This window comes from Lissotriton helveticus, chromosome 3_1, assembly GCF_964261635.1.
Source record: "Lissotriton helveticus chromosome 3_1, aLisHel1.1, whole genome shotgun sequence".
NCBI lineage: Eukaryota > Metazoa > Chordata > Amphibia > Caudata > Salamandridae > Lissotriton > Lissotriton helveticus.
In genome coordinates, this window is record NC_136061.1 from 1775793597 (window position 1) to 1775818561 (window position 24965).

Below are 24965 nucleotides of genomic sequence, written 5' to 3' on the forward strand. Positions count from 1 at the left end.
ATCTAACCCTAAAATGGACACATATATTCCTATCAGTCACTCCTATGGCAGGCCTTATCAATCCTGAAGGCAGAGTGCTTGGAATTATGTGAGATGGTGCTCTGGCATGAGCTGAGCCCGTTTGCAGCTTGCGGAACCAAGTCCTTATAGCTGTTCCATGATAACGCTATACCATATACTCTTAAGTGCATTATGATCCTCGCGGTCAAATGCTAACTTTGGCATAGCATTATCAAAACATGTCGAGTAAGGTGCCATACGAATTGGAATACTAACCCCTCGCCAATTCTGGCGACGGGGTTAGCATTCCACCCTTCTAGAGGGACACAACATGTATGTAACTGTGAACCTCGGTTAAAGTTAACTCAAGCCTCAGCATCAAAAAATGGATGCTGCCACCACAGACACAAGTCTGACCTCCTGCTGCTGGGAGTCCTTCCAGCGAGGGAGGCTTGGACAAAGGGTTTCCTGCCTTGGGAGGTGCTAGCACCACCCCAGACAGGATTTTGTGTATTAGCTAGGCCCAGGCTGAAAGGAATGAGACATGCCTGGGGCACACAAGGTGCCCTGAGCATACACCGGTTCCAACCAGTTGCTGGGGCACTCCAGCCCCAGCTCTGGCGGGAAACTGGACAAAGGAAAGGGGGTGTAGCCACCCCCCTTCCTGGTCCCACCCAGAGGAGGGACCTAGTCGTAGTGCAGCCCCCTTTAGCCGGATAAAGGTAGGAGCTGGTCCTATTCCCAGTTAGATTAATCTTGACAACTTCCACGAAGAAACTCTTGACCTTCGACCTCCTGAACATCAGAAGACTGAAGAATCTCCCCTATGGTCAGGGAGTGACCATCCTGCTTCGCAGGCACCATCAAGCTTCTGTGCGGTTTGCTGCAAGTCCTTCCTTCCAGGAATCCGACGACCCAGCTCAACGAGACCCTGACCTCCAGACCTCTCTGACCTCTACCCACATCCACAGCACAGCTGGGACCCGTGGGTGCGACGAGCAACGTGGAGACGGCCATCTTGACGAAACCTGCACAGCGCTTCCAGCATGACCCCCGAGGGTTCCTCGAGTAAGTGCATTGGGGACTGAGAAGCCCCACACCGACGCAGCTCCTGCACCAAAGACCAGCCCCCCAGCATCCCCGTGATCTGCGTGGGGCCCTGTTGCTTGGTTGCTGCCTTTCCTGTTGTCTGGTCACTTGCCGGCTGGCTAGTGACCTCTGAGACGACGACCCGAAGATTTCGACACTGCTAGTCTGGTCCCCCAGACTGGCCCTTGCTTCCTTGTGAAAGAGAAGCACCCCGGACCCTCCTGGTCCGCACCAGACGCCATCTTTGTTCCACCGCGTGGCTTGCATTAGCCAAGGCCTGTTGTCCAGATCGACGATCCGACACCGCCAACAGCAGCAGACTACGTGGGACAGCTCGTGCCTCCAGCCTGGTCATGAAGAACAGCCCCTGGTCCGCGCAGCTACAGAGAGAAGCGACCCCTCCTTCACCTGAACGCGGCGACAGCTCCTGGTTCCCTCCTGGTTCCAGCACCGTCACTGGCTAGTGACCAAGACTCTGTCCCCTTCCTTTTCAGGACTTCCTTCTTCCCAGTTCCATCCTTGGAACCACCGGACTCCTCCATCTGGCTGCCTGCCAGCAACTTCTTGTTTCAGGCATCACCAGGATCAACGCAGCAAACCCGACACTACTTCAGCCCTATGCACCCGCAGCCTGTGGGTTAGGTAACTAAAGCTTCTAGGTCCTGAAGTCTGTGTTCACTATCCTAGTGTCCAGGTCCACTGTTGTTTTCCCTCAATCCAGCCGGGTTCGTCCGGAATCCGTAACTTTGTAAACTGTTGCATCCATAGACATTGGTACACATCCCGCGTGAGAGTTTCCACTCTGCACGTGAGTCCCGTGGGCCTCCTGCTCCTTACTTACCTAGTTCGTAGCGTAGTCCCACCGATCCTCCAGCCTCTGGATCTCCTTACAGTACTTTCTTTCCTCGCATTCCATTGTTTTGAGTATATGGTTTGTCGTGCCCCTAAGGCACACGTGTAAATATTGTGCGAACTCGTATTTCCTTTTTAGTATTGTCATGTGCTTAGCCCTCTGATCTCATAAAGAGTTCAGAGGTGTTGTTAATAATAAATATATTGTTTATTGTGCCTTAGGGGCCTATCAGGCTTCAGAGCTCAATATTCTACTGAATCGGCAGTCCTTTATTCAACAGAACTGCTGAGGCAAACAGCTGACAAAGGCCAGACAGCAGCGCTTGTGTTACTCGACTTAAGCGCAGCTTTTGATACTGTGTCACACTCCACGCTGCTGTCACGTCTATCCGAGATCGGAGTTGAAGGAGATGCATATGAGTGGCTAAAGTCATTTTTGGAAAATAGAAATTTCCAAATTCACTGTCCGCCATTCAAGTCTACTCCCAGACAGCTGAAGCACGGGGTTCCACAGGGCTCAAGCTTGAGCCCTACTTTGTTCAATCTGTACATGGAACCCCTTGCACGTATAGTTGAGTCCTTCGGTGTTAATATTATAACTTACGCCGATGATACGCAACTGATGATCACACTCAGTCAAGATGGTGAAGAGACAGCTACCAACTTTTCAGCCTGTCTTTCAGCTGTAGCGAGCTGGATGAACGATAACTGTCTGCGTCTGAATGGAGACAAGACTGAGGTGTTACTCATTGGTAAGGCTCCTTCAGCGTGGTCATCAGACTGGTGGCCTGCAGAACTTGGCCAGACCCCTGTTCCTACGAATTCAGCCAAGAATCTAGGAATGATACTAGATACCAAACTTTCGTATGTGAAGCATATCGAAAAGGTTACTGGCAAATGTTACGCAGTCCTCAAAATCCTGCGTAAGGTCCTGGACCTAGTACCGATGAGTTCAAAGAAATCTCTTGTCCATGCCTTAGTCACTCCCCATCTTGACTATGGCAATGCCCTACTTATAGGGCTGAGCCAAAAAGGTGTGAGACAACTACAAAGAGTCCAGAATATGGCTGCCCGCCTAGTTCTCAACCTCCCACGCAGAGCTTCAGGGAAAGATGCTTTATCTAAATTGCACTGGCTTCCTATAAAGGAACGTATACTCTTCAAGGCCATGTGCATTTCCCACCGAATTGCACAAGGGAAAGGACCTCCTTATCTGAACAAGCTCCTCAACATCCACCGCCCAAAACGTCACTTAAGGTCACTGGGCAGTATGCTGTTTTCAGTTCCTCGCATTTTTAAAGCCAAAATGGGCGGCCGTTCATTTTGTTACTTAGCGGCCTCCTATTGGAATAGATTGCCCCTTGAATTGCGGATGGAACCTTCCGAGAGGAGATTTCGTATGAAACTTAAGACGCATCTCTTCCCTATAGATTAGTGGTCTGTGTCGTGTTGGAGATTTTACTGCTTTGGCTGGTCTGATGGTTTAATGATGGGGTTCTATAGCGCGGGGACACACTGCTTAGTGTAACCAGGCGCTCAATAAATGGTTTTATTATTTTATTTTTATTACCTTACTCGACATGTTTTGATAATGCTAGGCCAAAGTTAGCATTTGACCGCGAGGATCATAATGCACTTAAGAGTATATGGTATAGCGTTATCATGGAACAGCTATAAGGACTTGGTTCCGCAAGCTGCAAACGGGCTCAGCTCATGCCAGAGCACCATCTCACATAATTCCAAGCAATCTGCCTTCAGGATTGATAAAGCCTGCCATAGGAGTGACTGATAGGAATATATGTGTCCATTTTAGGGTTAGATATAGGAATACTATATCTAAAGCAAAGGGTGATTACACCACCTTGCCCCAGCTGTCGTGCAGCCAGTTGTGTCAGATTTGGGTGGCCAGCCAGGGGTGGCATAATACATGCTGCAGCCCCTGGTAGGCCCTGGGTACACCTATGCCCTGGATACCTAAGGTTTACTGTACAGGGACTGATAAGGTGGCCCAGTACCAATTAGTAAATGCACCTAAGGTACATCCTTGTCAATTTAGAGAGAGAACAGCTAGGCTATGGGTCTGATTAGCAGGCCCACAGCCAGGGAAAGTCGTAAACCAGTGAAGCAAAAAGCAAATATCTGGGGTGGCCATGGGATTGCAGACCCCACTCTCCTACAAGCGGTAGCTGGCCATGTCAGTGGGATCCCTGCCCGGTTTCGGGATTGATACCACCAGCGCCTGCGCTGTCGTGAAGGGCAGGCAGCCCTTTTCCAGCGCCTCTCTGTGCAGAATTTCCAGCTGGGGCACAAGGATATCCGCATATGCAGCATGAAATTCAGCTGGCAGGCCATCCAGCCCCGGGGTTTTATTTCGGGGGAGACTCTTGATGGTGGCTTTAATTTCCGACTTAGTTATGGGGCCTAGTAACCCTTTCTGTGCAGCCGCCGACAACTGTGGACATGGTATTGTGGACAGAAAGTCTTCTATGTGTGTGCTCAGTACTTCCTCTGGCTCACTATAGAGCGTTGCGTAGTATTGCATAAAAGCCTCATTAATCTCTCCCTGGGTAGATACCGTCTCTCCTGCAAGGGTAGTAACTTCATTGATGACAACATTAGGGGGGTCGTCTCGCAGCAGTTTTGCTAACAGGCTCCCCGCAAGAGTCACATTTAATTGATGCACAACACATAAATATGGAGAGGGGGCGATATAAATTGGTAGGATATTCACAATACACCATATGCTCCCGGGGGTGATGATCTTGGTTAAGAGAATGCTCCCATTTCACATAAAACGGTAATGGATGGACACACGTGTGTTACACTGCAGTCCTGTGAGAACATGAGTGGGGGATGGTCAATGGCTATACACCCCTGGTCTCCATGCTTATGTCCTGCGGAAGGTGTGTGGCCTACTGTTGGAGGCCCCGTCAACATTGGTGTTGCTGGGCAGAGATTTTAACTTGGTGCTCGATACAACCAAGGATAGGATGAGCCCCAGGGTTGAGGCACTGTTATTGTGTGACATGTGGCAGACTCTATGTAAAACAACAAGAGCCCCCTGGTGCAAATAGCAATCCTGGGTCAGGGTAGAAAGTATATGTGAACAAAAATTCCCAGGCATGCACATTAGTTACTAGCGTGTACAAATGCAGATACGGGTATCTACATGTGGCAGACTCCACACACCGAGGAGAGAAGGTATTCCTTTTACTCTGGTGTTCATAACATACAATTCCGCTTGGACTATTTTTTCACCACGGGGGACTTACATACTAGGTTAACAATGCTAGATACATGGCTAGAGGCCTCAGTGACCACTCGCCATTAGAGGTGACACTGATAATTAGGGCACCGAAACTAAAAGGGATGTGGAGAATGGAGGAGTGGCGCCTCACAAATTAACAGGAAGTTAAACGACTGGATAAAGTATCCAAACATTACTTCGAAGAAAACAAGAATTTGGTAAAAAGCCCAGTTACACTGTGGGAAGTATATAAAGCAACCAATAGGGGCGTTATTATCTCTGGGGAGATAGGGTACAGGCGAGAGAGACATGCTAAATTGACTGCACTGGAGGGAGAACTGACAACTAGAAAGGGAGTATGCTGAGGCCCCAACCCCACCAGGGAGAAAAGCTATACACTTGAAAAGAAAACAATGGTTCCTGTGAAAAAGATACTTAATATTGATTGATAAGATAAAGCGACAATTGCATGTATAGATAGGGATTAGGTGGGATGTCAGATAGAAAGAGACTCAAACACACTGATTAAGTTGTACAATAATTGTATTGGAATCAAAAGTTATATGTGAGAAATTCTACAATAGGTATTTACAATTGTGTATTGTGTCCCAAGTGAAATTATGAACCAAGGCATATGAATAACATTTGTGACAAAACATGTGCAAGGTTTCAAATAAACTTTGCTATATACATGAGCGACCAATTTCTTTTTTTCAATACATAACATCTATAGGATGATAGAATGCCAGTTTATATCGGTTCGCTTTTCTTAATTGTCGACTGCGTTTTGACCCTAACATGGATCTAGGGTCTCTTCAGGACATATGATGTGGGGGACATCTGGGGAAACAGAGATATGTGTTTAGAATCTAAAACTAGTTGGAAGTTTGAGACCTGTCTAGGAAAAATGAGGGCTGGAAAATACCTGGTGTTGGAATTGCTCAATGTTGGTGAAATGCGTGACAACCATGTGCAGGTAAAATAAAAATACTCACTAAGAAACCCAGCAAGGTTCTGTTAAGAAAGACAAAATCAAATAATCTACTTTAGATAAAAGAAGATGAGTAGGAATATTTAGAGAGAGATACGCTGGTGGTATTCATGGATGACAGATTCTGGTTTACTACTGAGGTAACTAGACCAAAGATAAATACACTGGAATCTAAACGGGGCCTACCGGAGATCAAAGGCCACCACAAATGTGGTAACTGTGTGATATGCCCTTTTACCTCTAATACACAAACTTTCAAACATGGGACTTGGAAGCATACATTAAATTTCTTCTCAAATTGCAATACTAGAAATGGAATTTACTGTATATGGTGTCCGTGTGATTTACCATATATCGGACAAACCCAACAGCCCATCAAAGCCCGCATTGGACAACACCGGAGTCGCATACGACGTTCGGTGGAAAATGCCCCTCTAGTCTCCCACTACAAAGATAAAAACAATTCAGCAGATGACATCAGATTGCAAGTGATTGACATTGGATTGGTTCCTGAAAGAGGGGGTGGTATCTTGCAAATCCTACAGAGACGTGAGTGCCATTGGATAGACTGTATTCATTCTATCAATCAGGGTCTAAATACTGCTGAAGAATGGTGGGGATTTGTGGCGATTTTGGTCTGAATCACTGTAAATGAATTACACTATCTGCCTGTACATAGGTTCAATTGATCCATGGTACCATGTGTAAATCGCTGATTTGACCTTTCACTCTATAATATTTGCATGACGGAAGAAATGGTGTATTGTGCATCTGATAGATATTATATATGTACATAATGTATATAAAAGAATTCTAAATGTACGGCGACTGACATTAGTCTTGGTTGCCAGGTAAATTAGGTGTGTCTGACTACCTACACACCAGACCACACGGCCTCAATCTTAGACAATACAATCCCAAAATGCTCCTACTCCCTACCACCCCCATGGATGCTGAACATGTACTCCCAAACCTCAAAAAATTTATAACAACTAATACACTAACCCTGCATCAAATAATTATACATCGTTACAAAGATGACCAAGCAGCCCAGTCACCACACTGCCCCAGCATACCTGTCCACAGCTATATCTCATAACATGGCTGATAAAGACAAATGCATCTAGGAAAATTGCACAGATAATCTTAACTAAATACAAATAGGTCCACACCCCTTTACCATCCCGCAACCACTGCCTGTCTGACCAATAGCTCAAGTACCCCATGGTCGCCACCAGGGTGCCCGCAGAGAGACACAGAAACAATTTAGACACAGATATAACCTACATAATGACAGCAATAATAGCTTTTGATTCCAATACAATTATTGTACAACTTAATCAGTGTGTTTGAGTCTCTTTCTATCTGACATCCCATCTAATCCCTGTCTATACATGCGATTGTCGCTTTATCTTATCAAGCAATATTAAGTATCTTTTTCACAGGAACCATTTTTTTCTTAAAATACTTAATCATCTTGATTCCGTTGTGAGTAGGGTTCCTTTGTTCTCTTTTTCGATTGACTTGAAAAGGGCAGAGTACCAGTCAGTACCTTACCATGAGACCAGACGACCCATCTAGCGAAGCAGAAACAAATTTATGATGGAGGGAACAAAACAAGCAAACTGCTGGCATGGCTTGGTAGCGAAGAAAGGGAGAGCATGGCTGTTAGAGAATTGCAGCCGAACGTTGGTGACACCGTGAGAGGGAGCAGAGAAATAGTAGAGGAATTTGCCAAACATTTGGAGGTCTTCTATGACTCCCACATGGGTGCCCCTGATGGGAAGGTCTTGGCCTTTATAAATGACTGCCCCGTGAAAAGGCTGGGGGGAACCCACACAAAAGGCCTGGAGGTTGATATAACACTGGAGGAAGTCTCCTTTGCCATTCGTCGAATGCAAGCCTGGGAAAACCCAGGGTCAAATGGAATCCAAATTGAAAGAGATGTTCAGGAAGTTGTGGAGGTGGACTATGACCCCCCTACATGCAGCATATGTAAAGGTGTTTTTAAGAGGGAGAGCTACCAGATGACATGCACGTCTAAACTTTAGTTCTGATCTCAAAGGCAGGCAAACCCGCAGATAGATGCGATTCGTATAGACCCATCTCGAAAATAAATGCAGATATCAAAATCCTGGCCAAATTGCTGGCTGCCAGGCTGAGGACGGTTGTGCTGGAATTAGTGTATTTGGAAAAAAACACATTTACGCCAGGTTGTTCACCCAAGCTCAATCTCAAGCGGCTGGACATTAATTTGTCGGAAGCCAGGGAGTCACGGGGGGGGGGGGGGAAGGGTGAAAATTAACATCCAAAGCGTGCAAGCTGACAGAAACAGTGGGGAAGAAGTGAAATAAACTGACCAGGGAAATGGGATGGAGTAGTCGGTTGACTCCTAAAACTCCATTATGGGAAGGATCCAGGGTGCAGCCACTGGTGACCTTTCAGGGATTTAAAGGGTGAGGTGCAATTGGCATATCCGCACTGGCAGATGCTGGGATCCGAATGGGGTGGTCCGCTTTGCTTTTCTCAGACAATATTATCAGATGTCAGAGACCCAGTGGCTACACTATGGCTGGTTTCAACATGCCCTCAGGGCTTGTGTATCCTGGGAGGAAGAAACACAAGAAGACTCCCCATTAGAAAACAGACTATTGTATGAATGGGTGGAAAAGAAATTGATCTCACTGAGATATGGCACTGTGATGAGAAATACACAGGCCACTTGCTGAGGTTACAGGGAAAACAGGACGTGGGGTTGTTAGATCAGGATAACTTGTGGGAAGCATTAGAGTTCCCTCAGATGTTGGCAATAAAAGTGAGCTTTAGATTGATTCAACTCAAGGTCCTGCACAGGACGTACTACACGTGCAACATGCTCCACAAGATTGGGAGGACTGGGGACTTGTCCTGTTTGAGGGGTTGTAGACTAGAGGGTACTTTCCTACACACACTATGGAGCTGATCGAGTATTCAAACCTTCTGGGAAAGGGCTGGAAAATCACTGAAGGAAGCCACTGGCTTACCTCTGGGACTACAGCCCAGGTTGGCATTACTGGGCATTTGGGGCCCAGCATTCCTGTTATCAGAAACTGTTAGTCAACCTGGGCTGCATGCTGGCTAAACAGGACACTGCACAGAGGTGGGGATCCAAAACCCTCCCACCACATCCACATTGGGAATTAGGATATCTGCAGAATAATGGAAAGGGAAGTATATAAGGGGAGAGGGTGCATGAGAAAATATGAAAAGCTATGGGGGGATGGGACACGGGGGTAGGAGAGTAGGGTATGGCAAACACTGCTTCTACAAGGCTGGGAGAAGGGGCAGTACATAAATCAGGGACCAGCACTACAGATTTGGGCCGTTGGATCGAACACGCTGGGAGTGAAATACAGTCATGAATTCAGATCCTTGAGATGACGGGTATGTGAGAATAACCAGGGGAACGGGTGGTTGTCATGAATGTTGCGTTTATTTTGTATTTGTTGTATTGAAAATAATAAATATTTTTTTTAACATATCTACCTTTGGAGTCCGTGTGCATCACCCTCTAAGCAAAGGGGACCCCAGTAGCTACCCAGATCACCACCCCTCTTGCATAGTGGCTGCATATATGTGGCTCCTCCACCTCTTACCCGATTTCACCACTTCAGCTTTCAGCAGATGAGCTTCCTGAAACATTGTAATGTGCGTCTTATATCTAAGGGGAATAGGCTCTATTTAGTATAGGGCAGCCATTGAAGCTACTGACATACCAGGTTCTTAACACTCTAGCCATGATCAAAGTGAGTAGGGAAAGGAAATCCACATTGGAGAGGGACCCATACGACAGGCCCACCTACTGCATCCCAACCAATTTACATCCAGCGCCCTTGGTCACAGTAATCCTGCAGTTGCTCAAAAACAGAGCATGCTGAAACATATTCCCCCTCCCACAGTAACATAACCGCACCCTGACCTCCAGCGGGCAGATCCAGACCCAGACCCTTCCCCATCGGCCCGGCCAAGTGTATCACTCATCCGCCCTGAATACTAAACGAATGTGTACAAATCAACCCCCACTTTCAAAACTACGTTATCAAAGCCTTTAACTAACAAACCCCTTCAATAAGAAGGGCAGGATAGAAAATCAAGACGAGAAATGTACTTGCGGATGGGCGAGTGACTCACCAAAGTCCTCCCTTAGCCAGGGTACCCTCAGCTTATTGTACGCTCCACATACACTTGCAAGCTGTAATACCCCATTGGGGGCTGGTCTGCTCCACAAGGAAAGGCGTGAGACAACTCCCCTCCTCCGAGAGGAGGGATGAATTGAACGTCCTAACCACTCTCCGCCCTGCAGTTTGTAATGAGCAAGACCACTGAAGCCGCTGGCCTGTATTTCCTGGTAAGCATGCAGCCAGGGGATCACCCCACATCAAGCATCTGCAGTCTCTCAACACAGGCTCCCAGCAGTGCGTGCCCCAGTTGATGCTTAAGGGCCTCACACAAAGGCCAGGGATGCACACTACAAAGTACTACCTATGTCTCTGGGATTGGTGTTGTGCCTCTCCATGACTCAGACTGTCCCCAGGAGCCCAAGGATCGTCCAATGAAGACTCACCCTCTCTGTCCATTGTGTCATCCTTATAAATCGTGATCCTTGGTATAGGCCGGAGACTAGATGCTCAACCACCCAGTCTCCATCGGTTCTGTCTCTTTTTTCCTCCATAGCAGCCCTGGTTGCTGCTTGCGTGTTCTTCGGCGGTCGAGCACCTGTCTTGTCCCACACTATGAGCCAGGGCCACACCTCCTCAGGTTTGTCAAAGTGACTCTTACCCTGAGCCATAACTTTCAGGCGGGCGTACAGAGCACCATGTACTGGAGGAGGAATGCCCTGAGTTTCTGTTGCCATTCCACATAAGTTTTTCTCTGTGCCTTGACATTTAGTCGGGGTAGATGTTTATTGCGTGATTTTCTAAGGTGCTCTGCCAACCTATGGGCTCTCATGGTGTAGTTACGGTCTTTATGGTTCAGAACCCACGCAGTCAGGGCCCTAGGGGGAGTCCCCAGTGGAGGACGCACTGGAAGAGCCCCAAAAGGCTTATCAACAGCAAAAATGTGGTCCATCGGCCCCACCTGCCAATGTCTGCCCCCAGCTGCCTGACTGCTGGCATTAACCTTAACATCTCCTATTACTTAACTGAAAGACTACTTTCTTCCACTCTTTCTACTTGGCGGCGACCCTTACCACTGTTTGCCCAGAGAGTTTCCTGGGGGAGGTGTGGTTGTTTCAGTTAATTTTCTTTACTTTAAAAGGCACACTAAAGTGGACACCGAGCTGCCCAGAGGCATAGAGGGCACACAAATCACCTTTGCCTCACTGAAATGCAGACTTGCCCTCCTATTTGCTGTCTGTGTACAAATTCTGAATATTACTGTACTATGGCCGTTTTTGCTGGTGTCAATATAAATTGTTTAAAAAAAAGCAAAAATGTGCAACAGGCCCTTAGGTCAGAGCTCTTGTCTGATCCTGTCCTCAAAAAAGAATACTGTGCTGGCCTCCTTGGCAAGCTCAGGAAATCCCAGGAAGCAAAGGTTGTTGCGGTGTGAGTGATTTTACACATCTTCCGCTCTGTCCTCTAGAATCCTGGCTGTTGCAGTTAGCTTAGCCATTTGGTCTGTCAGATTTTTGACAATCAGTTGTAGCTCCGTCACTGGGACCTCAACAATGTAGATCCTCTACCCCATCTTGTGCAGATCTGAACGCAGAAAGTTAGCATCAATAGAAACAGTCTCTAGCTTCCCCTCGAGGGCCGTTCAAGAGCTGTGAATCGCAGCTATCAATTCTGTGCTGGAGCCTGCAGTGTCATGTATTGCATAATGGCATTGCCTAGCAGTGGTTTAGTCACCTTCTCACCTGCCCATGGCCGTGCCAGGAGAGGCTGTGCTCTGATAGCATATTTGGTGCCCAAGTTCTCCCCCACTCAGTTGGGCACTCCTCTTCCCTACAATCTCTAACAACGAGGTGAGGCGTCAACCACCAGGCACGGCTCAGCAGTCCATCACTGCACCTCCTCAGCTTGGTCGCCACCAAGCACCAGCCAATAGTCAGGCAGGTTTGTCAGCGCTACAGCTCCAGGGGCCCACACGACATCTTCTAACCAGCCGGGCGGGAGAAGACCTGCATCCCAGCAGATGGAGTCCCAGTTGCAGAGCACCCGTGGCTCCTCAAGAGTTCAGGGGCAGGCACAGGCCTCGTCTGGCCAAAATATTGTCATAGCCAGCTTAGCTAGTGGCCTGCGGGTCACACCTGAGTCAGGCAGTTCCGCTACAGATCCACTCTCAGGACAAACAGAAGAGCAGCTCCCCCAATCAGCATGGCCTCTGGACCTTAAGAAGTGGCTGCGGCCATGTATCAACAGTTTACCTCCTGGCCCAAGCCCACCCTGGGTGGTCTCAGCAGGAGCCCAAGGGGAAGGGACGCCGCGGAGGCAGCCTTGGGCGACCCTGGTACAGTGCTCTCCCATGATTTTGCAGGATAAAATGTGGGAAGTCTGGAGCAATCAGCTTTACTTCTGTTCTACCATCTTGGCTGGCCACGCCCCGAAATATATATAATATTTAAAACAATTTCATACCAGCCATATTTCAGCTTCATAGAAGATACCCCAATTTTTTCATCTCGCCCACAGCGCAAACCGTTTTCTTGAAAAAAAGGGAGGCACTAGGCTCATAGCAGACTATTTTACTGCTAATTGCAGATAGTAAGAACTATACTATACTATTACCTATTTAATTACTAAAGGTTGTTCTAGACCTTGTTTTACATTGGCAGCATGGATTTGACCCAGTGAGAGAAATCACATCATACTAACTTTACTGACACTTTGATAGATCGGACGAAATAATTGATTGCCCTAGATAATGAGACGGGTCTGTACCAGGTGGAGGGGTCATTGTTGTTGGATGTGATGAGATAACTGTGAATCACAGAGCAGGTTATAAGCGGAGTTAGAATACTTCATGCCTTTCCCACGCATTAGTAATAATTAATGGACATTCTACAGCCCCCTTTAGTATCTCAAGGGGCACTTGCCAACACTGTATTTATTTTCAACATTCTTAAATGTTTAGAAATTAAGCTAATTGAAATACGCAAGATCTACATTTCCTTGGCACACTCTCCTCTTCATCTGCCCTTTGTGAATCTTGAAGTCATACTTTATTTCTCACTCACACATCGTGATGCACTCTTCAGCCAGCAGACTTTCTGCAACACCCATGTTTGCCCGCCCTGTGTAGACTCTTAGGAGTGTTTCCTGTAAGTGATTCAGCCCAAGACCTTTTTAATGAAAGCTACCATGATTTTTTTTAATGGAACAGTTCTTTTTTATTGAAGTCCCTTGCAGTCGCCTAAAACCATTGGCCGGAAGTGTGCAATATGCATGAATTGTTACACAGCTCATGGTCTACAACCCGGCGGCCGGTGGCGTATCACAGAGCTCTGAGTTTTACTTATGAGATAGTAATATGGTAATGAAAGAGTAACAAAAGGATTTCTGGAAGTATCAGAGTGTAGTAAGAAGCAAAATAAGACTGAACACCCACTCCCCGTCTCCTCCGCACCATACTTCCTTTGTCCCAATTTCCTAGTGTGGCAAATGGGCTCTGTGTGAGGGGTGGAATGAACACACTCTCAGACAGCAGTCTATGTGCCCTCCCAATCCTACCGGGGCAGCAGGCGCAGAATTTGCAAATATTTAGGGCAGGTCACTTCTCTAAACTTGTATTGAACGAGGCCCATTATTCTGAATATTCATCTGCCCTGTTATCTACCATCAATGACATACGTTCCATTGCCAGCGAAACCCAGAGTTTGTGAAGCCATGTCTCATGGTCAGGTATCTCCTCTGTTCCCCAGCGTGCCAGGAGCACCTGTTGTGCAGTAGTCAATGCAAGTGCCATTTGTCTGCCTCTAACCGATAGTAGGGGAAAGGTCAGGAGATTGGATAGTCCCAAAATTGTGTATGCGGGGAAACCGGGTATTGTTGTGTCAAATGCTTGGTCGATGTCATTCAGGACCTGTTCCCAATATCTGACCAGCTTGGGACAGAGCCACAAAAGATGAAGAAGGGAGCCCGTTTGACCACAGCCCCGCCATCATTGTTCGGTACTTCCCCTGTTCCAGCCATTAATTCGACCAGGTGTTAAATACCAAATGGAGGCAACTTTATAAGGTGACTCAGTGCCAGACATATCATGTGCTGTGTGATGTATCTTGTAGTAAATGTCTTGCCATTGCTTGCTGGACAGTGGGAGCCCTAATTCCTCCTCCCAGCGAAGCTGGCCCTTGGTCTGGGAGGTGTTGGTCTCACATGATTTTTTTAAAACAATTTATATTGACACAAGCAAAAACGGCCATAGTACAGTAATATTCAGAATTTGTATACAGACAGCAAATAGGAGGGCAAGTCTGCATTTCAGTGAGGCAAAGGTGATTTGTGTGCCCTCTATGCCTCTGGGCAGCTCGGTGTCCACTTTAGTGTGCCTTTTAAAGTAAAGAAAATTAACTGAAACAACCACACCTGCCCCAGGAAACTCTCTGGGCAAACAGTGGTAAGGGTCGCCGCCAAGTAGAAAGAGTGGAAGAAAGTAGTCTTTCAGTTAAGTAATAGGAGATGTTAAGGTTAATGCCAGCAGTCAGGTAGCTGGGGGCAGACATTGGCAGGTGGGGCCGATGGTCCCACCAGGAGGTAAGTAAATGGCAGGCGACAAGTATGCGGGATCATCTACTAAAGATCTAAGGGGGCTTAGAATCATCTCCCACTTGAGACAAGAAATCACGAAGGATGAAGTCGCACTGATCTGCAATGAGGAATTTTCAAAGACTCTGGCAATTCCTGTCTGTGGAGAGCAGTGCTCTCTGCCTGCACCCATTTGGACATCTCAGTGTGCCAGTGTGGGATGGAATCGGAAGCAGCCTATTTCCACTGCATCGCTATAGCTCTTTTGCCAAGAGATGCGCCAGGTCTGTAAAGCGTGTAGTGCCCCTCTTCGTCTTGGGGCGAGGGTATTGGTCTGCAGACCCAGAACATATGTACCACATGTGCTGGTTCAGTTTTACATCTGGGTCATTCATCTGGAGCTAGGGTAAATGGTATGGAGCCTGAGGGGTTGAGGTAGGCCCCTTGGAGGAAGCAGAACTGTATATATCTGAACCGAGGGTTTAAGGGGTTTGTTTAGGGTGTTCTAGTACTTTTAGCCAGTCTGAATCATGGAACAGCTGTTTCAGAGAGTCTTCCCACCCCGAGCGTAAGCGCATATGTGCAGTCAGTGGATCCTACGCAAAGGCTCTGTAGAGTCATGTTATGAGATGTCTCCCGTGTCCTTTTTGGTGTAGTGGATGGAGTAGTGGGTGCTGAGGGGGTTCTGGGCCTCGTGCATCATAAGTCAGGAATTCGGCTTCCGTCAAGTCGTATTGTGCCGAAGTTCCTGGAAGGACATTGGTTCTCCCCCGTAAAGAGGTCTCCCAGTGTCGTATTGCACGCAGCCGTCCATACCTCCCCCTTCAAGGGTAATCCCTGCAGCGGTAGCAGCGGCGTATAAAGTTGCGTAGTGGTGTCTGCAGGTACTCCCGGGCTATGCACAAGAGCAGGGGAAAGAGGACCCCAATTGACCCCTTGGGAGAAGTGGCACAAGATGGCCCCCTCCCCAGACCCTCACCGGGGGATTCCTGTTTCTTTCGTATGGTAGCCTGTCAGTCATCAGGCTACCCACAGGAGCTGGGCAGCCAAATAATAATGCACAAAATTTGGGGCTTCCATTCCACCCCTGGCAGGAGGCAGTTGTAGTGTGCCTAGTGCCACTCTGCGAAGAAAGCTATCATGGATTAGCTTAAAATATCTGCTGTCTTTGTTTGTAACCGAGTAGTGTTCCGCCACTATCAATCCTTTGTAATCCTACTGAGTGGAGTTTTGAGCAGCGATTGTGTGGCATTGTCTAAAAACCAGACAATCTTTGACTTCTTGTATCTCAAAATAGGAAATGAGCAACTAACCTTCCACAGATTGTGGCAGAGAGACTATCAAATAAGGAGTTAGAACTCCACATGAGTTTGATCATGAACAGAAATTACCAGTAGCGAACATGGTTGGTACCCTCAGAATATTACAGAGCCCTGGCTCAATGGAAGAGTTGCTTATTCATTGACATGACTAAATTATGTTAATCTCTCATCAATAGATTTACATAAAGGGCAGAAGGGGCACCAATACCAAAGGATGTGTAAACAACGAGTACATGTATGCATTGCTGCTGCTCCCAAGATGTTTTATTAAGCTGTGAAAAATCTCAACTGTGCCTTACCTGCAACAGGAATGTCACAGCACGGCAGCACCCTGAAAACCAAAGCACCTCACGTAAGAAGGGATCCTTCATCAGCTCCATCCTACTCAGGAAGGAAGATCTTCAAAAGTCTTCATTGCATCAGAGCTATTGTGGCCAAAACAGTACCTACTGCATCAGAATCCTAAATAAAACACAGAGAGACAGGTCAGAAACTGCTACTGTTTTCATTGTTGAGTAGATTGCGGATGAATGCTGAACCTAAACACTGTTCTGCTGTCGGAGTCCTGAGATGAAAACCAGACACATCATTTCTTTGCTTTTAGACCTCTATCTTAGGATGTAATATTTTGTTCCCCAAACATTCCACCACCAAAACAGACATCCCACTACAGCAGCCTTTCGCTTGTCGAGCTCGTACAAGAGAGTTATTACACAAACCTAGAACACCACCATAAGCATCACTACCAACAGGACCTCACCACCCTAAAACAATAGTCTCCTTAGATGGTAAATACATCAAGCCAACTGTTTTATCGTAAGAAGAGATCATTTCAAGCCAACCTATGCTGACAAAACACAGTATATAAGACTATCATATCCAACTGGACAGTTAATTGTCCTAGATTTCATCATCCTAGGTATGAACATAAAAGTGAATTGTACATGAAGAGGGTTGTTAAGAGGCGATTTAAAAGTATATACTTTTACACAAAGACATTTCACATCTTTACATTTTAGACAAAGGGTGAGTAAGAGATTTGCTCATAAATACACGTTGTTCTGTCTTGAGCCGAGGCGAGAATTCAATCCTAGGTCCCAAAGTCATCACCTTAACCACTAGCCTGCATTTTATCCCATCCTAAATTTACTTCAGCGCTACCAAGAATGTACATTTTGCAAGTTAAAGTGAAGAAAAGAATAATTGTACATTGGGACCAAATGGGAGTATAATGCTTTATCTCATCCATTTCTTCTAATAGTCAATACTCACCAACAAAATTAACCACAACAACGACTCCACAACCCAGACAAACAGGTATCAGGCCTGTAGCCAGAACTGTGAAATATGCTAATAATTAACCAATTGAGTCCCTGGTCCAAGCTCTGTCCACTGCAGGTTAGCTTCTGTGTTTGCCTAATCTTCATCCTGCTTCTCCTTCATACAAAATGAATAGGTTTATAGTACCAAAAGACCATGATGTTCACATGTTAGTTTAACAATGCACAGCCGCTTTGTATCCAGGCTTGCTTAATCTCAACCTCTGCAAAAACACAAAGTAATGATAACTAACCCTATCCCATGTGGGTCATATCACATCAGTTTTACAAGAGATGCATTGGTCTTATAACAGTGGATGAGATACTGCTTGTCGCACTGCCCTAAATAGATGCTCAGAATTCCGTTCCTTTATCTTGACTACTCTATATTCTATTTTATTCAGAACTAGAGTTGAAGAATTTACGCTTCCAAAGATTACTCTTCACTAAAGTGAAGATGTGGTTGAGTCTAAAATAGACCTTCTTAAAGGCTATCGCTCCAGGAAACAGTTCCGTCTTAAGAATGTCTATCAGCAGAAATGCCACCATGAATAACTATTAGGCCAAAGGTCCTAAAGGCTGAATCTGCCCATGCCCGGCCTGTACACGTTCCATCTCACCAACATAGGGAGGGACACTGTGGCAAACAGTTTTCTAAATTAAATGTTAACTACCCCACAAATTCTCGATAAACTCTTGCTACTGATTCAGAGGCTTTAACCCTTTCGCTGAAAAAGCTCCCCCTACTCCGATACCCAATGTTAAGCCTATTTAAAAACAATATAATTGCAGTTCAAACTTACAGCTTCATAACTTCTTTTCACAAAAAATATGCAGGCCGAAGTTGTTGCCCTTTATCCCCACATGTGGGTATTACCAAGATACCCAGGGCCTGTGATTCACCTAGAGGGAATCTAGAAAACAGCAAAAATGTGGCATTGTTTGCGCACAATGGGAACTCATTGTTGTACAAGAAAGTGGTTTCTTCTCTAACAATCCCTTCTACAAAAGATTTGCTGTGAAAGAGAGTTGTTAAAAATGTTTTTTTCACCAGTATTCGCTTTTTTCTACGTAGTGGTCAATATTTCCAGTTTTTGTGGTTTCTACCTACTTGCAGTTTATGGAGAAAAAGGTGTGAAACCCGTGCTTGAACCTAGAAAGCTACATTTTGGAAAAGCAGGCATTTGTGAATTCAGCTGGAGTCATTTATTTAGATGGCTCACGGTTCTCACAAAGAAAGAAATTCATTAATAGTAAAAGTATGTAGGAAAAAACAGAAATGGGAGACAATATTTTCTTCTGAAAATTTTTATAATGACTGCAGATCTACAAAATAAATGTCCGTCAGACACATACGGTTGCATAGATATATAGTGTGTGTCAATTGTCCACAAACATGTGATACCCAAAGCCATCAACTGAGCTGTAGCTGATAATGATCTTTCAGTTTTGATTTTCATCAATATGCAAGATACAATTAAATGAAATAAAAACGAGTAAAATGGAAAGCTGTGCCCTTTTAAAATGTGCTAAAATAATCTGAGTTTAGAAAAAGGAGCTTATTCATACCAGTCTTCTACAGTTAGTAGCCAAAAATGATAACAATAACAACAAATGACCCACTACTCTGCATCCCCTGGGTGAGTGGGCCTTCTGCACAGGAAAGAAACACCCAAAAAGGCACGATGGAAATGTCAAAACTTTTTATTTGAATTAGATTTATTTTGGATGGGGTTAGCTGTAAATGGGGTTGGCCAGTACCTAGGGCACCAACCCCAGACATTTTTGAAAAACGTAGACAGTAGGGGGAGTCCAAGATGGTATGACTTGCCTGGACCCCAAAAGAATGTCCTATAAATGTCAAGCTTTGGCTAAAATGACAGATTTTTCTCACAATTCTGTAAAGAAAAGTTCTGGTATCTGCGGTGCTTGATTAAAATCCTACTACTCACTGTTGCCACACTTCTCGCAGTAGAAACTGTACCTCACTTGTCTAGGTGGGCCTATCGCCTGCACCAGGAAAAGCCACAAAATTAAATGTGGAAACATCAAGACTTTCCCACTTAATTTCAATCCTTTGTGGGTGTAGATAGTTGCAGTTTTTGGGCCAGTGGCCAGAAAGTACCCTAGGAACAATACCAACCCTACACATTTCTGAAGCTCGATATCCAGGGAAGGGTGGTAAGGCTTGTATGGCTCCTACTAGTTTTTCATATGAAAAATGCCTGGCAAATCTCGAAACTGGGGGTGAAATCACAGACTTTTAATCACATGTTGTGAGTGGACAGTTGGGGAATCTGCAGGGAAGGCCAAAAGTCCTTTCAATTGGTGTTTCCATACTTTCCGGATAATGGCAGTACCACACCTTTGTGGTAAGCCGTTGGCATGGAGCAGGAAATGTACCGAAATGCATAACAGAAATTTATCTTGAAACATACATCAGTTTTCATGATGTGGGTAGATGGGTTGGCGCCTAAGCACACCCACACTCTCTGGACATTTCTGAAAACAACACACCCGGGAAAGTCCAGGGTTTTGTAGCTTGAGTGGACCTAGTAAGTTTTCTTATCCAAAATGCCCTGCAAATGTTGTTATTATGCTTGTAGAAAATCCAATGTCCATACACTTTCCAAGGGAATGGCTGCCTTATTGGGCCTAGGGCCGGTAGGTACCTAGAGAAACCAACCAAACCCAGATAGTTTTGAAAACTAGACACCCAGGACAGTCGAAGTTGGTGTGGCTAACTAGAATGCCCTATAAATGTCAAAGTGTGTGGGAAAAATGAATTTCCCTCATACTTGTGTAATTGTTAATACTGGAGCTTGCAGCCAACAGCTAAAGTTCTACTTTCCTGAAATCACTCTATGTAGAGTCACCTATTCTGATTATGCGCAGCCTCACATGTGGGGTATAATTTATCTTGAGAGACATGTGGGCATGCAGGATGGTAAGATTTCTGCCATTAGTTCGAAGTGTATGAGCTTTCTGTCAAATAAATGTGGGGAATGTTTCTCTTTTTGACCCATTCTTAGACATTTGCAGGACATTCTAGGAAGGAAAATGTGCGGGATTTGATGCAAGTCACACCACTGGAGCCCCCTGGTCGCTAGCTTTCAGAATTTCCCAGGACTGTTAGAGTTGCTGAGGTGCCAACCTACTTACAGCTCGAATACTGCTGTCATCTCCTACTGCGAGTGAAAGGAAACTGGGATTTCTTTGAGCGCAGATTTAAAATATGGGAAGCAAAAAGGGGGTAACCACCCCATTCAGCCTCCCCTGAGAGTGACAGGAGGACTGTCTGGTGCCCGATCCCAAGACAGGTTGTCACTCCACCCATTCCTTTTCTCACTTTTTTCCTCTGGTTGACTCAAGGACTTTCTGCCCTCCTGTGGTAGGCTGATATTTGGTTAATGCCCCAGCTGCCTCCCTGAGGAATTGTGAGAAAGAATGTGGCTAGGGAACTGAGAAAGGGGCAGCTGCCCAAGCTTCTACAGGAGTGGAACAGTAGAAACACCCACCAGTGAAAAAAGTAAGAAAAAGAATAGGTTTGGATCACATGTCTGGCACTGGGCTTTAATCCACACCATGGTCACCCGTCTTTTTGACTCTTTTTTAAAGTTCCTTTTCTGGTGTCTAGTAGTCTTTCTACCCCTCTGGAGTGGGCAGAATGGGTCCCAATAATGTGCCACCCTAAAAAGGCAGAAAGACTGTCTTGGGCCCAGGGGTGGGAGGTCTGCACAAAGCCAGAATGAGACAGCAACCCATCACACAATTCTTTTAATTAAAAGAAATCAGTTCCTGTGCACCTAATGGACATTCTGTCCACCCCGACTTCCGTGTTGGGCTGAATTACGCCCACCGACATGCCTTCCCAGAAGGCTAGAAAGACCGTCTTGTGCCCAGGGGTTGCCTGTTGCCAGGATAGCCTAGCAGGCTTGTCCATCAATCACTAACCAAAGGAACTTATACTTATTTAGAGATCTTTATGGCCTGAAACTACTACGGTAGGTTTCTTCAACGTGAAGCTCATAAGCTACTGGTAGCTCTCCAACTACCTGTGAGTAGCTCTCCTGTGTGCAGCCGAGCCTAGTCAATCAGAAGACTTGTTTGGTTGAAATAATATATGTATACCAAAAATTAAAAGCATGTATTTGAGACGAAAATATATGTATTTTCAGATCTCATTAGCTGATATTTGGAGAAAAAGTGTCGAAATTCCAAAATGTACTTTAACTTGATATTTAGAGATCAATCATGTAGCACTGAAAGTACACATTACTAAAAAATATTACCTTAGTACCAAGGGCTTAACCCATGTAAAAAAAATCCACATTGACAGAGCCTCTTTTTACGTTATTGCTGGTAACCTGCCTGGTGAACTTAGGTGATCACTGCTCATAAGCCTGCATATGGTGTCCATAAATATAATCTTGCCCTGATGCCGTCACTATTACAACAGTAATAATATTAGTAGCTCGGTATGATTTTCTCTGAACATAAGTAGCTTTTATTACTGGAAAGGTAGGATAACCCTATACTAAGGGAAGCAGAGCCCTGCAAATTTAACCTGATGGATATATGGTGATAACATTACAATTAGCTGTAAACATAGCAGTAGGTTTAACGGAGAGAAAAAATAAACAAAGCAAACAGTAGAAAAAAAATTAAAATAAGGAGAGTAACAGACTACATTGCAAGTAAGCGATTAAAACAAGATGGATTTTGAATAAAAGAGTTTCCAGGTGTCCATGAAACATCCAGGACTGTCTGAAGATCCTATTTTGTGTCCCAATTGAATCACTCTAACAACCTATTTGTTTGACTTTATTGATGTAATTCACATGTATTTGATCATATTAATGTAATCTTAATGTATTATGTTTGTGGTTTAGAAAATGTCTATAGATTAGCTATGTATGTGAATGTTGCAATTGTTTTGTTTAATAACTAAACGTGGGTTCACCTGTACTCCAACATAGATAAAAAATCTAAATCCATAATTTATAACATCAACATGATGAACAAAGTCTGCATGTTGATTACTTAAGTAGTTGTAATTTTATTTGTGGTTAGGAAGGGGCACCTGTATATGGATACTAAAATGCAGAGTAACATTCGAATTACAGTCATACATCAGCTCTGTGGGAACCTGAATCCCCTTTGGAACTAAACAATTGTGGAGCTGGTGTCTATGAGCACGCTGCATGGCTCATCTTTCCTGGAACATATGTTGTTCAACATTGTCACAGCCACACAAGTTATATTGTTGTTCTTCTAGTCCCCTGCACTTTTCCTTTTTTCTATACCCCTTCGGCTGTGTATGGGATAGCAACTGAAAAGCTGTCATCATAATAACCTTCAGATCATTACAGTGTCAATATCATCTTGTGACGGGCTCTTAACAACTTTTCCTCATTGACTACCAGCGTAGCATTCTAGATCATTCGGATATTTAATGTCACTTGGACAATGAAGTACAAGATGAGTCCGATGGCAATTGTCTTTCCAAATAGCAAAGTAGATGGGGTTGGATATAGAAATGCATGACTGTAAATTCATGGAGTTATTGGCTGACACGTCGTCACTGCTAAGAACCCTCTAATTTTTGGAAGGAATCATTAACGTACAGTCGGACGTTTCAAAGAATTATGTTCCCTGCGAGATGGCCAATATAGTCTTGTATTTTAACACACAAAAAGCATGAAATGCTGTCAAAAAAATAGGTAAGCCCTCCATTTGTCTTTTCTCTACTGTTGACGTGACTATTCTGTTATTTAAACTTGTTTTTTCTTAAGGTGTTACTAATTTAATGTAAATAACTTGTTTTGCAAAAAGCTCTACCAATGGACTGCCTGACTGGAAACATTTTGATCCCAGCCAGTACGCTCTGAGCTCAGTACGCTTAAAACATGTCCAGCAAGCGTGCACTGCATTCAAAGCGTGATGACGTTATCACCCCTGTGGCAGCAGAGCTGTACAAGGGAACGCATCCTGGGAGGTCAGCGCTAGTCGGTATCTATTAGATTTAGAATTACCACAGTTATCCAAATAAAAGATGGAGCGATCAAAGGAACCATAACCGATTTAATGAGCCATTCACGGTTTCACTATATCGGCCCTGTGTACTTACTGATACATGGCTTAATCTTTGAGACAAGCTCACACTACTGGCAGGATCAAGAGCTGTACACAATTACCTAAGATGTGGGGTTTATTACTTGGAGCATATCCCAACAAACAGTGCTTCATTCAAAATCAAAGGTGATAAAAATAGGCTTGCTTTTATCATGCCCTCATTTTCTAAAACTTTCAGAAAAGTAATATAAAGTTTGACATATGTAATTACCTTCTAAGCATTTGGCAATTTACTATAAATGTAGGTGTTTCAAGAGTAGAATTTTATAATTAAATTAAATTAATGCTTTTATTTAATCAGATATTCTGGTGTACTTATTTGCTGGTAAGGCTAAGTTACAGACAGCCACATGAAAAACTTGTCATGTCATGCATACTTTCCAACGTATCGTGACCAACAAAGAAATACATTTTTTGTGTCTCGAAATGACTAATGAACAAGATGATGACGGCATTATAACAGACAACACATGATCACTGAGCTTATGACGAGATCACAAGAAATTACATCATGTCACTCAGGAGTGAGCCACCGTACTTGAAGTCCCATACATGCTTAGGGCTATAGTGGTAGTCTCTTGGGTTTTTGGATCTGGCTCCCGTGACGACGCGGCACTATTCAACTTTAGACAGGCTCCACGGAAGGGTTTCTTCGGACTGGGTTACTTTGCATTGAGAACTCCGCTGAAACTGAACGGGTGAAAAATGACGTTTGTTTCCATTATCGGTCCGGCTCTAATGAATAGGGAAATGAGAAGAAGATTGTGCCGGTTTTAGGAGCCTGTAGCCGTTTCTGTAGTGATCTTTCCAAACACCAATAAGGGTGTGCACAAGAGTGCAGAATCAACTGAACGATATCTGTTTTTATAATAACAAAGGATTACACAAGACTCTAAAGAAATCTCTGGGTCCTTTTAAATTCCGTAATTAATATCTCATACTGCCTAGGCTTACAGGTGCAGTAGCAGTCTCATATGGCCTTCATTAAGAAGTGCAGTAGCTGTCTCATAAGAAGCACCCTTCATAGGTGCAGAATAGTGCCTGCAGAAGATAGGCAAGCACATGGAGGTGAAGCTTGTGCCAAGCTCTGGAGCAAGCACATGGAGGTGAAACTTGTGCCAGGCTCTAGAACAAATGATGGGAACAAATAAAAACAATCAGCGGCATCTACAACTACCAGGAAGGGTAACCTGAATCAGAGTAAAAGGACCTGAAACTCAAATGGACAAGGAACCCGCATAGCCTAATAATAAATGACAACCCCGGGATGGAAAAACAGTAGCT

The 24965-nt window shown here is 44.9% G+C and overlaps 1 protein-coding gene and 1 long non-coding RNA gene across 2 annotated transcripts in view; one reads left to right on the plus strand and one right to left on the minus strand.

Annotated features, from left to right (window-relative positions):
- LOC144823795 (uncharacterized) overlaps positions 1-24965 on the plus strand; it is a 184706-nt gene that overhangs the window by 139265 nt on the left and 20476 nt on the right. The gene's annotated exons all lie outside the window — the stretch shown is intronic.
- The window catches only part of PIGV (phosphatidylinositol glycan anchor biosynthesis class V), a 145482-nt gene that overhangs the window by 55495 nt on the left and 65022 nt on the right, over positions 1-24965 (minus strand). The window contains exon 2 of the mRNA XM_078682635.1: positions 16527-16689. Coding sequence (XP_078538761.1) covers positions 16527-16607 — 81 coding nt within the window. The 5' untranslated portion in view covers positions 16608-16689. The remainder of the gene's footprint in view (positions 1-16526; positions 16690-24965) is intronic.